The 17,049-nt window shown below is 42.5% G+C and overlaps 1 protein-coding gene across 1 annotated transcript in view; it reads left to right on the top strand.

Moving 5' to 3' along the window:
- Window positions 1-697: 697 nt before the first annotated feature.
- Window positions 698-17,049, top strand: part of WDR44 (WD repeat domain 44) — a 63,382-nt gene continuing 47,030 nt past the window's right edge. The window contains exons 1-2 of the mRNA XM_060756069.2: window positions 698-890; window positions 15,729-15,765. Coding sequence (XP_060612052.2) covers window positions 823-890; window positions 15,729-15,765 — 105 coding nt within the window. The 5' untranslated portion in view covers window positions 698-822. The remainder of the gene's footprint in view (window positions 891-15,728; window positions 15,766-17,049) is intronic.

Below are 17,049 nucleotides of genomic sequence, written 5' to 3' on the forward strand. Positions count from 1 at the left end.
TGGGGGTGGTAACGGCCGACAGGGAGCTCTGGCGTGGGCTGGTCCATGAGGTCACGAAGAGTTGGAGACGACTGAACGAATGAACAACAATTAAAATGAAGAACAATTTCACAAATACAAACTTATTAGTATTTCAATGGGAAGTGTGGGCCTGCTTTTGGCTGATGAGATAGGATTGTTGTTGTTGTTATTGTGTGCTTTCAAGCCATTTCAGACTTAGGTTGACCCTGAGCAAGGGCCGGGTAAATGACCTTGGAGGGCCACATCTGGCCCTCGGGTCTTAGTTTGAGGACCCCTGGTCCAGAGTGACTCCCAGGTATTTGGGTGTGCTGCAATGCTCCAGTGGGATTCCTTCCCAGGTCATCCTCAGAGCTTGAGATACTTGTCTGTTCTTATGGTGAAAAGCACAAATCTGTGTTTTAGATGGATTAGGGATCAGTTGGTTTTCCCTGTATGGTCCATGAGGTTACTAAAAAAATTGAAGGAAAGAACAACAACAACTAATATATGATCTACATGCACATGCATCTATGTATGTTTTTGCATGCATATAGGATTCCTTGGCTTCCACCTCTTACCCAGCGATTGGGAGCCGGAAGTGATGCGTGCGAGTGACTCTTCCCAACCCTCTTGGTGCTGTTGCTTTTTCCCCCCTCCTCCTTTTCTCGGGGCTCCGGTGGCCCCGCCCCGCCTTCCTTCCTTCCTTCCTCTCGCGAGATTTGGGGGCCAGGCCCGACCCGCTCTGCGCGGCTGCCGCTGCTGCTCCTTCTCCTCCTTCCTGGCTCCTTCCTTCCTCCCTTCCTTCCTCCTTCCTTCCCGGGGATGGCCTCCGACTCAGACCCCGAGGAGCTCTTCTACGACGCCGCCGAGGACGTCGCCCACCCTTCCCCGTGAGTTGGGCTCTTGGAGTTGTTTGTTTATTTATATTCCCGCTTAATCCGGATTGGGGGTGCCTTAATCCGGATTAAAGCTGGCTATCCACGACGGGGAGCGAACCCAACCCCCCACTCCCCCCAAATCTCATTCTCCGGCCCAGAGCTGCGTGGAAAAGACCTTAATCCGGATTATCTTTAATCCGGATTAGAGCTTTTAAAAAATATATATATAACAACTATTGACTCCCTCTTCATTGAGCCGCTGGATTCAGATTGGGGGGTGGGGGGAGCTCCAATCCAGATTAAGGGTAATCCGGATTAAACACCACCTCCATCTGGACAAACTGAACTAAGACTAATCCCGTTCAAACCAGATTGGAGCTTTTCTTTTTCTAAAGGAAACCCAAAAAACAACGTTGAGCCTGTAAATCCGGATTGGGGGGAACTCCAAATCCAGAATAAGACTAATCCGGATTAAACACCTCCATCTGGACAAAACTAAGACTAATCCGGATCAAACACCTCAATCCAGATTGCAGCTTTTCGTTTTCTAAAGTAAATACAGAAAACAACATTGAGCCACTAAATCCGAATTGGGGGGGGGGGCTCCAAATCTAGACGAAGGCTAATCCGGATTAAACACCTCCATCTGGACAAGCAAAACTAAGGCTAATCCCGTTCAAACACCTCAATCCAGATTGCAGCTTTTCGTTTTCTAAAGTAAATACATAAAACAACATTGAGCCAATAAATCCAAATGGGGGAGGAGCTCAAAATCCAGAATAAGGCTAATCCGGATTAAACACCTCCATCTGGACAAACAAAACTAAAGCTAATCCCGTTCAAACACCTCAATCCAGATTGGAGCTTTTTGTTTTCTAAAGTAAATACAAAAAACAACATTGAGCCACTAAATCTGGATTGGGGGGAAGCTCCAAATCCAGATTAAGGCTAATTCGGATTAAAGATCTCAATGTGGAATTTTTTTCTCTCTTTTAAACAAACAAAACAATTGTCTCTCATGTCATGGAGCCTCTGGATAGGAAAAGGGGAGGGAAAAAGTGCAATCCGGATTAAGGGTAATCCGGATTAAAGACCTCAATCCGGATTAAAACTTTCCTCCCCTCTTTTTAAACAAGCAAACAAACTATTGCCTCTCTTGCCATGTAGCCTCTGAATATGAATGGGGGGGGGTGCAATCCGGATTAAGGCTAATCCGGATTAAAGACCTCAATCCGGATTGGAACTTTCCTCCCCCCTTTTTAACAAGCAAACGAACTATTGCCTCTCTTCTCATGGATCCTCTGAAAGTGAATGGGGGGGGGGGAGGTGCAATTCGGATTAAGGCTAATCCGGATTAAAGACGTCAATACAGATTGCAGCTTTCTTTTTTTTAAATTGATTTTATTTGTGATTTTTGTAATACTTTCAACATTTAATTCAATTTAATAACAATTTGTTATTAAATTGTATTGTGTTTTGCTACATAGTGTAATAATTATGTCCTCTGAGGCTGGGAGAGTGTGACCAGCAGTAGTGTGTGTTTTTGTAGCTCAAGCTCATTTGTCTCATTCAGAAAGCAAACAAAGGCTGCCTGGAAGGCACTGTCAAAGCCCTCCCCACAGATGGCCATCCAACCTCAGTTCAGAGACCTCCAGAAAAGGAGACTCCACTGGACTCCCAGACAGATGATACACACATTTCCCACATTACAGACATCCGACTTGCATCCAACTCCTAGTTAAGAATGGGGCTGTGACGACAGGAAGTGAAAGGAATCTACTCCTCGGAAGGGAAATTCACTCCTGAAAGAATTATTATCCTGGGGGAAAGGAGTCTCCACTGAAGCCTTTTATCCCCAGTCCTTGTTTTCACAACAAACCACATTTCTCAAATTCTCACAGAGACAAATAGTGAGGTGGAATCTTTTGTACAGGGTCACAGACAGCAAAACAAACCCCATAGCGGTGTTCACTTTTCCCTATGCTGTACAACGCTTGTGTGTATGTGTTTATAGTGCATCTAGCTGACCCCTGCCATGTTTTGCTGTGGCCCAGTTTACTGATCTGGAAAATAAAGTAATGAGAAAGTGTTGGTTTCTAATATATGTAATTTCTTTATGTTTGTGGATAAACAGCATTTTTTGTTGTTTCTTTGTCACTGTTGGTGTGGAGATTGACTGGTTTGCCTACTCTGGAACATGCAAGATATACTTGTCCTTCTTTAGGGGTCCCTTTCAAATCTATGATACTATATCTGTGTGTGTGGATCATATCTTTCTATATCTATGGCTGGATGGCTCTTTGTCAGGAGGGCTTTGATTACGTTTTCTTGCCCTGATGAAGAGAGTTGGGCTGGATGGCCTTAAGTATTTTCTGTTGGTCATAGGGGTTCTGTGTGGGAAGTTTGCCCCAATTCTGTCATTCGTGGGGTTCAGAATAATTCTAATAATAATAATAATAATAATAATACTTTATTTATACCCCGCCACCATCTCTGCAAGGGACTCGGAGCGGCTTATATGAGGCCAAGCCCAACAACATATCAATAAAACAGGAAAGCAATAAACAGTACAATAAACAGTGCAATACAATACAATACAAATTAATAAACAATATAATACAATACAAATTAATATAAATCACATATAAACAACAACACACAAGAATGCTCTTTGATTTTAGGTGAATTATAAATCCCAGTAACTACAACTCCAAAATGTCAAGGTCTAGTTCTCCCAAATTCCATTTGTGTGCATATTTGGGCAGATGGAATATTTGTGACAAGTTTGGTCCAGATCCATGATTGTTTGAGTCCACAGTTCTCTCTGAATGTAAGTGAACTACAACTCTCAAACTCAAGGTCAATGTCCACCAAACCCTTCTAGTGTTTTCTGTTGGTCATGGGAGTCCTGCATGCAAAGATTGGTTCAATTCCATCGTTGGTGGAGTTCAGAATGCTCTTTGATTGTAGGTGAACTATAAATCCCAGCAACTACAACTCCCAAATATCAAAGTCTATTTTCCCCAAATGCCACCATTGTTTACATTTGGGCATATTGAGTATTCTTGCCAAGTTTGGTCCAGTTCCATCACTGTTTGAGTTCCCAGTGCTCTCTGGATGTAGGTGAACTGCAACTCCAAAACTCAAGGTCAATGGCCATCAAACCCTTCAAGTATTTTCTGTTGATCATGGGAGTTCTTTGTGCCAAGTTTGGTTCAATTGTACCATTGGTGAAGTTCAGAATGCTCTTTGATTGTAGGTGAACTATAAATGAAAGCAACTACAACTCCCAAATGTCACAATCAAGCTCTCACCCAATCCCAGTAGTATTCAAATTTGGGTGTTTTGGGTATGTGTGCCAAATGTGTTCCAGTGAATGAAAATAATCCTACACATTGGATATTTACATTACAATTCATAACAGTAGCAAAATTACAGTTATGACGCAGCAACGAAAATAATGTTATGGTTGGGGGTCAGCACAACATGAGAAAATCTATTAAGGGGTTGCGGCAATCGGAAGGTTGAGAAACACTGATCTATATCTATGGCTAGATGGCTCTTTGTCAGGAGGGGTTTGTTTACGTTTTCTTGCCCCAGTGAAGGAAGTTGGACTCGATGGACTTAAGTATTTTCTGTTGGTCATGGGGGTTCAGTGTGAGAAGTTTGCTCTGATTCTGTCGTTCATGGGGTTCCGAATGCTCTTTGATTGTAGGTGAACTGTGAATCCCAGTGACTACAACTCCCAAATGTCAAGGTCTGTTTCCCCCAAACTCCATCTGTGTTCATATTTGGGCGTATTGAGTGTTTGTGCCAAATTTGGTCCAGATCCATCATTGTTTGAGTCCACAGTGCTCTCTAGATGTAGGTGAACTACAACTCCAAAACTCAAGGTCAGTGCCCACCAAACCCTTCCAGTATTTTCTGTTGGTCATGGGAGTTGTGTGTGCCACGTTTGGTTAAATTCCATCGTTGATGGAGTTCAGAATGCTTTTTAATTGTAGGTGAACTATAAATCCCAGCAACTACAACTCCCAAATAACAAAATCATAATTTTTTGAGTGATGGTCACTCCTTGTGTTGTGAGACGTTTTGTTGCCAAATTTGGTGTGATTTCGTTCATTAGTTCTTTGGTTTTTAAGGTACTCATTATGACCAGAGCATTTTTATATAGTTCTTGTGGGTTTTTTCGGGCTATATGGCCATGTTCTAGAGGCATTTCTCCTGACGTTTCGCCTGCATCTATGGCAAGCATCCTCAGAGGTGAGGTCTGCTGGAACTGGGAAAAAAAGGGGTTTATATATCTGTGGAATGACCAGGGTGAGACAAAGGGCTTTTGTAAGTTGGGCTAGGTGTGAATCTTTCAACTGACCATCTTGATTAGCATACAATGGGCTGACTGTGCCTGGAGCAAACTCTTCTTGCAAGGTGATTACATGTCCCTGCCTGTTTTTCTCTCTGCTGTTTTTGCTGTTGCAATTTTTTATATATATAGATGATATATAGATGATTCACACACAGAGATATATAGTATCATAGATTTGAAAGGGCCAACGAGTGACCACTCATAAAAACACTGAAAAACACAGCGGAAGAGACTTAAAAAGCCAAAAAACAAACAATACATTACAACGCATGCACAAAATCATGCACAAAATCATATATAAACCAACACACATATATACACAAATATATATACAGACACACATATACATATATACACACACAAAACCCATATACACAGACTGGGCCACAGCAACGCATGGCAGCGAATGGCTAGTTTACTTCAATAAATGTTTTCATTAGCTGTTTTGTGGCAACTGGGAAGGAGAAAAATGTGATAAAGAAAGCAAACAAGGCCGAACAGCTTTGCAGGAAGAGAGGTGGTTACGCCTGTAAAGTTGCAATGGAGTTTCTTGAGTTACAATCTGGTTGCTTTTTGTTTTAAGCACAGAACACGGAAAAAAATTAAAAGAGAGTGCGGATCTCTGCTGATGTACTTCATGGAAGGAGAAAAAGCCAAAAGGGGAGTTTCTGCTTGGCTAGAGACACTCAACACTTTGATATCCACACAGAAAGAGAAACTACTTTGAATCCACTCCAGATGGAGGAAACAGCTGCTCTGGACTTGCAAAAACAACTGTTTTGGGCCAAACTGCATTGCAAAATTAATGCAGTTTGACACCACTTTTAATTGCAATTGCTCGATGCTGTGGAATCCTAGAGAAGGTGGGTGGCGAGAGGCCCATGGTGGGAAGCACAGAATTAGAAGAGACCCCCAAAGAGATCCAGTCCATCCCCATTCAGCCATGCATGATGGCACAGTCAAACTCCTCCCAATGGACGATCATCCGGCCTTAGTTCAAAAACCTCCAAAAAAAGGAGATTCCACTGGAAGAGAGACCCTCAAAGGGCATCTAGTCCATCTTCCTTCAGCAAGACAGGAAGTGGAATCATGTGCAATAACAACCGGAATAGCTTTTGACTATGTCCTTGGACTGCGTGATTTTAATAAAGTGTTTTAATGTTTACTAGCCATCCCCTGCCAGGCATTGCTGTGGCCCACATGGGGGTTCTGTGTGGGAGGTTTGGCCCAATTCTATCGTTGGTGGGGTTCAGAATGCTCTGTGATTGTAGGTGAACTATAAATCTCAGCAACTACAATTCCCAAATGTCAAGATTATATTTTCCCCAAACTCCACCAGTGTTCACATTTGGGCATATGAGTATTCATGTAGAGTTTGGTCCAGATCCATCATTGTTTGAGTCCAAAGTGCTCTCTAGATGTAGGTGAACTACAACTCCAAAACTCAAGCTCAATGCCCACCAAACCCTTCCAGTATTTTCTGTTGGTCATGGGAGTTCTGTGTGCCACGTTTGGTTCAATTCCATCATTGGTGGGGTTCAGAATGCTCTTTGATTATAGGTTAGCTATAAATCCCAGCAACTACAACTCCCAAATGACAAAATCAACTTTTTGGAGTGAAGGACATACATTGGGTTGTTAGGTGTCTTGTGTCCAAATTTGGTGTCAATTTGTCCAGTGGTTTTTGAGTTCTGTGAATACCACAAACGAGCATTACATTTTTATTTATATAGATATAATATATATGCATACATACATCAGTTGGAGCCCGCTGTCAGCCCCAGCTTCTGCCAGCCTAGCAGTTCGAAAACATGCAAATGTGAGTAGATCAATAGGTCTACAGGAAGGTAACGGCGCTCCATGCAGTCATGCCAGCCACATGACCTTGGAGGTGTCTATGGACAACGCCGGCTCTTCGGCTTAGAAATGGAGATGAGCACCACCCTCCAGAGTCGGACACGACTGGACTTAATGTCAGGAAAAGCTTTACCTTACCTACATCGACCACATCACATTTGTGGGATCAGTATCTTCAGTTTCAGTTACCTGCATCAAAATATGCCTTCTCTCTAGGCCAGTGTTTCTCAGCTTTCCTAATGCCACAGCCCCTTAGTACAGTTCCTCATGTTGTGCTGACCCCCAACTATAACTTTTTTTTGTTGCTACTTCATAACTGTCATTTTGCTACTGTTATGAATCGTAATGTAAATATCCGATATGCAGGATGTATTTTCATTCACTGGAACACATTTGGCACAAATATCCGATGCACCCAAATTTGAATACCGTCGGGGTGGGGATTGATTTTGTCATTTGGAAGTTGTAGTTGCTGGGATTTGTAGTTCACCTACAATCAAAGAGCATTCTGAACTCCACCAACAATGGAAATGAACCCAACCTGCTACACAGAACTCTCATAATCAACAGAAAATACTGGAAGGGTTTGCTATGCGTTGGTCTTAAGATTTGGAGTTGTATTTCACCTACATCCAGAGAGCACTGTGGAGACAAACTGATGGATCAGGACCAAGCTTGGCACCAATACTCCATATGCCCAAATGTGAAAACTGGTGGAGTTTGGGGAAAATAGACCTTACCATTTGGGAGTTGTAGTTGCTGGGATTTGTAGTTCACCTACAATCAAAGAGCATTCTGAACTCCACCAACGATGGAAATGACCAAACTTGGCACACACAGCTCTTATGACCAACAGAAAACACTGGAAGGGTTTGGTGGGCGTTGGCCTTGAGTTTTGGAGTTGTAGTTCACCTACATCAAGAGGGCACTGTGAACTCAAACAATGATCGATCTGGACCAAACATGGCACGAATACTCCATATGCCCAAGTGTGAACATTGGTGGAGTTTGGAGATAGATCCAGCAACTACAACTCCCAAATGGTACAGTTTATTTTCCTCCTTGGCAGGGGGTTGGACTGGATGGCCCATGAGGTCTCTTCCAACTCTTTGATTCTATGATTCTATCTTGACATTTGGGAGTTGTAGTTACTGGGATTTATAGTTCGCCTATAATCAAAGAGCGTTCTGAACCCCACCAACGATAGAATTGGGCCAAACTTCCCACACAGAACCCCCATGACCATCAGAAAATACTGTGTTTTCTGGTGGACCTCTCTGACACCACCTTGTGACCCCCCCCCCACCAGGGGTCCTGACCCCCAGGTTGAGAAACGCTACCATAGAGTCATGGAGAATCTCGCCCTGCTTATTCCTCATAGAGAAGATTTGATTTGATGGTGCATGAGGCTCGAATCAATACGATTTTGTTCTGAGTCTCCTTCTGCTTTTAGTCCTTGGAGGATAAAGGAAGTCCTCTGTTGACTCTTCTTGATGGCCTGGCATGGAAAGGGAGATGACAAAAGAGTGGCCACAAGACTGGAAATTTGTCATGGCCCTTATATTTGCATTTTGGTGTAATAGGATTGTTTGGAAAGGAGATAAAAGGCACTCTCTTTGGTCTGCTTTTGTTTGCCTTTGGAACGTGATGCATGGTGAAAGTTAGATAGATAGAGGTGATTGGCTATTGGGTTTAAATGCAATTGATCTGGAACAAGCATGGGTAAACTTTCTAACTTGGAGGCCGCATGCTAGCACATCCTGCTAAGAGGACTGGCTGCCCGGCAGTGGAAGAAAGGAGAGAAGGAAGGAAGGAAAGGGAGGAATCGAAGGAGAAGGAGGGGGTAAGGAGGAAGGAAAGAGAGAAGGAAGAAAAGGCAAAGGGAAAGGACGGACAAAGGTGTGTAAGGGAAGGAAAGAGACGGAAGAAAGGATGGAGGGAAAAAGAGGGAGGAAAGATGGAAATAAGAAAGGGTGTAAGAAGAAAAAGGGAGAGAGGAAAGACAAAAAGAAGGAAGGAGAAAGAGGGAAGGAGGGAGGAAAGAGATGGAAGAAAGGATGGAAGGTGAAAGAGGGGGAAAGGAGGGAGGTAAAGAGGAAGGAAAGAGAGAAGGAAGAAAAGGCAAAGGGAAATGATGGACAAAAGTGTGTAAGGGAAGGAGGAAGGAAAGAGACGGAAGAAAGGATGGAAGGAGAAAGAGGGAGGGAGAAAAATGGAAGGACGAAAGGATAGAAGAAGAAAAAGGGAGGGAGGAAAGAGAGACGGTAGGAAAGACGAAAAAGAAGGAAGGAGAAAGAGGGAAGGAGGGAGGAAAGAGAGACAGAAAAAAGGATGGAAGGCGAAAGAGGGGGAAAGGAGGGAGGTAAGGAGGAAGGAAAGAGAGAAGAAAGAAAAGGGAAAGGCAAAGAACAGACAAAAGTGTGTAAGGGAAGGAGGAAGGAAAGAGAGACGGAAGAAAGGATGGAAGGAGAAAGAGGGAGGGAGGAAAGATGGAAATAAGAAAGGGTGTAAGAAGAAAGAGGGAGGGAGGAAAGACAAAAAGAAGGAAGGAGAAAGAGGGAAGGAGGGAGGAAAGAGACGGAAGAAAGGATGGAAGGTGAAAGAGGGGGAAAGGAGGGAGGTAAGGAGGAAGGAAAGAGAGAAGAAAGAAAAGGGAAAGGCAAAGAACAGACAAAAGTGTGTAAGGGAAGGAGGAAGGAAAGAGAGACGGAAGAAAGGATGGAAGGAGAAAGAGGGAGGGAGGAAAGATGGAAATAAGAAAGGGTGTAAGAAGAAAGAGGGAGGGAGGAAAGACAAAAAGAAGGAAGGAGAAAGAGGGAAGGAGGGAGGAAAGAGACGGAAGAAAGGATGGAAGGTGAAAGAGGGGGAAAGGAGGGAGGTAAAGAGGAAGGAAAGAGAGAAGGAAGAAAAGGGAAAGGGAAAGGATGGACAAAAGTGTGTAAGGGAAGGAGGAAGGAAAGAGAGACGGAGGAAAGGATGGAAGGAGAAAAAGGGAGGGAGAAAAAATGGAAGGACGAAAGGATAGAAGAAGAAAAAGGGAGGGAGGAAAGAGAGAAGGTAGGAAAGACGAAAAAGAAGGAAGGAGAAAGAGGGAAGGAGGGAGGAAAGAGAGACAGAAGAAAGGATGGAAGGCGAAAGAGGGGGAAAGGAGGGAGGTAAGGAGGAAGGAAAGAGAGAAGAAAGAAAAGGGAAAGGGAAAGAACAGACAAAAGTGTGTAAGGGAAGGAGGAAGGAAAGAGACGGATAAAGGATGGAAGGAGAAAGAGGGAGGGAGGAAAGATGGAAATAAGAAAGGGTGTAAGAAGAAAGAGGAAGGGAGGAATGACAAAAAGAAGGAAGGAGAAAGAGGGAAGGAGGGAGGAAAGAGACGGAAGAAAGGATGGAAGGTGAAAGGGGGGGAAAAGAGGGAGGTAAAGAGAGAAGGAAGAAAAGGACGGACAAAAGTGTGTAAGGGAAGGAGGAAGGAAAGAGAGACGGAAGAAAGGATGGAAGGAGAAAGAGGGAGGGAGAAAAAATGGAAGGACGAAAGGATAGAAGAAGAAAAAGGGAGGAAAGAGAGAAGGTAGGAAAGACGAAAAAGAAGGAAGGAGAAAGAGGGAAGGAGGGAGGAAAGAGAGACAGAAGAAAGGATGGAAGGCGAAAGAGGGGGAAAGGAGGGAGGTAAGGAGGAAGGAAAGAGAGAAGAAAGAAAAGGCAAAGGGAAAGGACAGACAAAAGTGTGTAAGGGAAGGAGGAAGGAAAGAGAGACGGAAGAAAGGATGGAAGGAGAAAGAGGGAGGGAGGAAGATGGAAGGAAGGACGAAAGGGTGGAAGGAGAAAGGGGGAGGAAAGAGAGAAGGTTGGAAAGACAAAAAAGAAGGAAGGAGAAAAAAGGAGGGAGGAAAGAGGGAAGGAAGGACAAAAGGGTGGAAGGTGAAAGAAGGAGGGAAAGAGGATGGAAAAAGAGTTGGAAGGACAGACAAAAGGGAAGGAAGGAAGGAGAACGAGGGAAAGATGAAAGGGTGGAAACGCAAGACCCCACAATCCTTGTCCTCTTAGATTAATGGGAATAGATGTTACAGAGCTGGGTGCTGGAAGACTTGCCCATCCCATAACTTGTGAGCTTCTTAGCTTGAATCTGTTTCAGCTTGCTTTTTTTGATCTTGTGTTTCAAACAGGTGAGACTCAACAAATGCTGCCCTTCAGATATTGCACTTCAGTTCCTAGCATCCTTCTGCAGGGAATGCTGGGAGCTTCAGTCCAGGAACACATGACTTGCCTGAGTCCTCCCCAGTTTCAAACATTCTTAGTTTATTGTGTGTGTGTTGTTTTTTTAAATTCAATCCAATATGCAAAATAGGTTTATAAATAAAGCAGCGGTGAGTCTATAAAAAGATTGGCTGCAAGGGCAATCAATCCGGGAGGTATTTTGACCTGACTTTCGGAAGGGATCAATAAGGCTTGCATCCCGTCCAAATACGAGCAACAAGACTCTGTGGCTGCGTCAAAAGCTATAAAAAGCAAGGTTTTGAAGGAAATGAAGCCTTTGAGAGAGAGAGAGAGCCTCCTCTTTGGCATCTGCCTTCCTATGGACAATGAAGGGGTCACTGAGAAGCCCATTATCCCTGGTAGTATCACCCAGCGATGGATGGATGTGTGGATAGATGGATGGATAGATGACTGATAGATAGATAGATAGATAGATAGATAGATAGATAGATAGATAGATAGATAGATAGACTAGGATAGGATAGGATAAAGGGATAAGATTGGATAAGATAGTAGATCAGCGGTTCTCAACCTGGGGGTCACAACCCCCAGAGGGGTCGATTGGCCATTTGGGCACTCCAAACAGAGAGGAGGAGGAAGAAGACCCTGGAGGGGAAGAAGGAAGGCATGCCTTGGTGTGGCTGCCCTGCCCCACGCTCCTCTCGCTACCCTTCAAGGCCTCCACTTCTGGTGGAAGCCGGGAAGAGCAGCGAGAGGAGCGCGGGACAGCGGCGACAGCAGCGAGTCTTGCTCTCCTCCTTCCTTGGTATTCCTGCCAAGTTTGGTCCTGATCCATAGTTGTTTCGGTTCACAATGCTCTCCGGATGTAAGTGAACTACATCTCCCCTATTTTATTTATTTATCATGTCATCCGCAACCAGAACATTGTATTACATTTCTAACAGAACAAAACAAACAAACAGATAAAAAAAACCCCACAAATTTTGCAAACTTGGTAGCTGATTAAATGTCCTTTGACCAGTATCTGGCCACTTGGAGTGCCTCTGGTGTTGCTGCAAGAAGGTCCTCCATTGTGCATGTGGCTGGGCTCAGGTTGCATTGCAGCAGGTGGTCAGTGGTTTGCTCTTCTCCACACTCGCATGTCGTGGATTCAACTTTGTAGCCCCATTTCTTAAGATTGGCTCTGCATCTCGTGGTGCCAGAGCGCAGTCTCTTCAGCGCCTTCCAAGTCGCCCAGTCTTCTGTGTGCCCAGGGAGGAGTCTCTCATTTGGCATCAGCCACGGATTGAGGTTCTGGGATTGAGCCTGCCACTTTTGGACTCTCGCTTGCTGAGGTGTTCCGGCGAGTGTCTCTATAGATCTAAGAAAACTATTTCTTGATTTAAGTCGTTGACGTGCTGGCTGATACCCAAACAAGTGATGAGCTCAAGATGTCTCCCCTAAATCACTGTCAATTCCTCCCAAACCCCTCCTGCGTTTTCTGTTGGTCATGGGGGTTCTCTGTTCCAAGTTTGGCCCAGATCTATAATACGTGGGGCTCTCAGTGGTATGTGGAAGTCAGAGCTGAATCAGTTGAAGGTATTGCAAATCCCATCATCCATTGTCCATACTCCCCCAAGCATATTGTTTTTGTGATGAATCTCTATGCTTTAAGTATGTTCAATTTGTAACAATAAAAGTAAATCCTGCATATCAGATATTAACATTCATAACAGTAGTAAAAGTAGCAACAAAAATAATTTTATGTTTGGGGGTCACCACAACATGAGGAACTGTATTAGGAAGGTATTAGGAAGGTTGAGAACCACTGTAGTAGATAGATAATAAATAGAGTCTCGCTTATCCAACATAACAGGCTTGCGAAACGCTGAATAAGCAAAAATGTTGGATAATAAGGAGGGATTAAGGAAAAGCCTGTTAAACGTCAAATTACGTTATGATTTTACAAATTAAGCACCAAAACATCATGTTTCACAACAAATCAACAGAAAAAGTTCAATACGCGGTAACGTTATGTAGTAATTACTGTATGTACGAATTTAGCACCAAAACATCACAATGTATTGAAATTGCTCTGGATCCGGGCAGGAGGCAGATTGTGTTGGATAATACAGAACGTTGGATGAGCGAACGTTGGATAAGCAAGACTGCTGTAGATATGGATGGATTGATAGATAGATAGGATTGATAGAGTAATAGATAGAATGGATGGATGGGTAGATGGAGTGGATAGAGAGGATGAATGGAATGGATAAATGGATAGATTGTATAGATTGATAGGCTAGATGGATGGAAGATAGATAGACAGACAGACAGGATGGATAGATAAATAGGATGGATGGATGGATAGGTAGATAGCATGGATGAATAGAACGATAAATGGAATAGATATAGATAGGATGGAATGGATAAATTGATAGGATTGATTGATGGACGGACAGACAGACAGACTGACTGATAGAAAGATAGAATGGATAGACAGATAGATGGACAGGTGTCCCTCCACTTTTGCAGCAATCAAAGGCACAAGCACCACTCCATTAATATTAATTTCCAAGCCAAAAACATCAAACACAGGTTTAATTTATCAGTTCCACATTGCAGTTAGATGTTAAAACTGTCGTCTTCTGATCAAATGTTGACAGCTCGGCATCTGTGCTTGCAAAGTACATTTCTTGAGTGTGTGTGAATAAATGCAGAGCCCTGTACAGTAGTTGCTGGAAGTTACCTCTCAAAAGGTTCAGGGAATGTTACCGTCTGTTAGAAAGTACAGTAGAGTCTCGCTTATCCGTCCTTCATTCATCCAATGTTCTGTATTATCTAACACAGTCTCCCTCCTGCCCAGATCAATACATTGCGATGTTTTGGTTCTAAATTTGCAAATACAGTAATTACTACATAACGTTACCGTGTATTGAACTGCTTTTTCTGTCAAATTATTGTAAAACATGATGTTTTGGTGTTTAATTTGTAAAATCATAATGTAATTTGACATTTAATAGGCTTTTCCTTAATCACTCCTTATTATCCAACATTTTCGCTTATCCAACATTCTGCTGGGCCATTTATGTTGGATAAACAAGACTACTGTATTGCACATTAGAGACTTATTTATTTATTTATTTATTTATTTACTGTCCTTGTATACCGCCGTTTCTCAGCCTAACTGGCGACTCAACGCGGTTTACAACAAAATATACAGTGCACAGTATACAATTAAAACCATAAAAACATAATACACAATATTACATGTAAATCACAACCCAATACATCTCCTAACTAAAATCCTGGTCCAATTTCATCATCCATATTACCAATCCGTAATCAACACATTCATTGCACCGAATTAACCAAATGCCTGCTTGAACATCCAAGTTTTTAGTCTTCTTCGGAATACCATCAGCGAGGAGGCTGATCTTACCTCCATGGGAAGGGCGTTCCAGAGCCGAGGGGCCACCACAGAAAAGGCCCTGTCTCTTGTCCCCGCCAGCCGCACCTGTGAAGCAGGCGGGATAGAGAGCAAGGCCTCCCCAGAAGATCTTAGGGTCCTGGTGGGCTGATAGGCCGAGATACGTTCGGATAGGTAGGTTAGGCCAGAACCGTTTAGGGCTTTAAAGGCCAACGCCAGCACTTTGAATTGAGCCCGGTAGCAAATCGGCAGCCAGTGGAGCTGGTGCAGCAGAGGAGTTGTGTGCTAATCTGCCACTATCTTAAGGAATTCACCTGTGCAAATATAATACAGTGCTGCCATGTCTTTAATAGCCAATTTCCTTGGAAGCCAAGTTCTGAGTGGGAAAGATGTCCAGAATATCCAAAGTGGATCTCTATATCAGTGGTTCCCAACCTTTTTTTGACCATGAACCACACTCTCCAACAATAGTACCAAAGGGTTACAAATCGGTTTTTGGTCAACTTTAAATTCAGTTTGGTTATTTGGGGTGCTGATTCAGAAAATTGCATTGGATAGACCACATCAGCTCTAGTTTTTGATACAGAACATATGCCACCCAGTAATTGCCATCTGCACACCCACAGAAAACCATATTTTAAAAGCCTTGGCACTATAAGAGGGTTTTGCAAGACCAGTCGCTCTTCTTACAACAGTGTAGTAACGGTGAGGCTGCGGACCATATTTTAGTTCTTGCAGACCACTGGTGGTCCACAGACCACAGGTTGGGAACCACTGCTCCATATTGATCTACCCATTTTGTCTGCTTTCTGCTCTTTCCTGCTGTCATACTTTCTGCCAAGGCTGCTGGTTGTTGTGTTTTTTGAACTCTCCTGCCCTGGAGGACAACAGGGAAGGATGGCTGCTGGTTGCTTTCTGGACTGTTAAGAGGTTTTACATTGTTTTGAGTGGCTTTGTGTTTTTATCTGACCTTGCAACGCCTTGTGTTTTCTTTTTTCCTTTCCAACAGGTCGCCAACCAAAGTCAGAGTGCCCTCTGTACCAAAGGTACGTCTCTTCGTGTCAATGTTTGTCCCAGGCAAGCAGCTGGCCTGATCCCAATGGGGTTTTTCCTGTCATTGAAAAGCTAAGATAAAGGATACTCAATTGATGCTTAATGCAAACTAGATAAACATCAGTTGTTAAGCAGTAATTTTATTTATTTATTGTGTCAGAAGCGAGTTGAAGGCACAGTTATAATGCATTTCAAACACAAAGTACTAAATCTATATAAATAAAAATGTAATGTTCGTTTGTGGGATTAGCATAACTCAAAAACAACTGGAGGAATTAACACCAAATTTGGACACAATACACGTATCAGGCCAACGAGTGACTATCACTCATAAAAACACTGAAAAACACAGCAGAAGATACTTAAAAAGCCAAAAAAAATACATTACAACGCATGCAAAAAACCATATATATATGTGTGTGCGTGTGTGTGTGTGTGTGTACACACACACGCATACACACCGTATATACTCGAATATAAGCCGACTCGAATATAAGCCAAGGCACTCAATTTTACCACAAAAAACTGGGAAAAAGTATTGACTCGAGAATAAGCTGAGGGTGGGAAATGCAGCAGCTACTAGTAAATGTCAAAATAAAAATAGATACCAATAAAATTATATTAATTTAGGCATCAGTAGGTTAAATGTTTTTGAATATTTACATAAAACTATAATTCAAGATAAGACTGTTCAACTCTGATTAAATCATTATTCTAACCTTCTTCAATGTAAATATGCTTACATATCCTTCCAATAATAATAGCGTAAAATAATAATAATAATAATAATAATGAATAAAGTAATAACAATCCAGTAAAATAATACATGTAACAATAACAATAATAGAGTAAAATAATAAATGTAATAATAACAGCAATAATAAAATAATAAATGTAATAATAACAACAACAAAGTAAAATAATATATAATCTTGACTCGAGTATAAGCCGGGGGAGACTTTTTCAGCCTAAAAAAATGACTGAAAAACTTGAGTATATACAGTATATATGCACAAACACACATATATACACATATACACAAATATATATACACACACATATATAAACACACACACAAAACACATATACACGGACTGGGCCACAGCAACATGTGGCAGGGGACAACTAGTCTATATAAATAAAAATGTGATGTTTGTTTGTGGGATTAAGATAGCTCAAAACCACTGTGAATATGTGTTTTGTGTGTGTGTTTATATCTGTGTGTGTGCATATTTGTGTATATGTGTATATATGTGTGAATTGACACCAAATTTGGA

The sequence above is a fragment of the Anolis sagrei genome, chromosome 10, assembly GCF_037176765.1.
Source record: "Anolis sagrei isolate rAnoSag1 chromosome 10, rAnoSag1.mat, whole genome shotgun sequence".
Taxonomy (NCBI): domain Eukaryota; kingdom Metazoa; phylum Chordata; class Lepidosauria; order Squamata; family Dactyloidae; genus Anolis; species Anolis sagrei.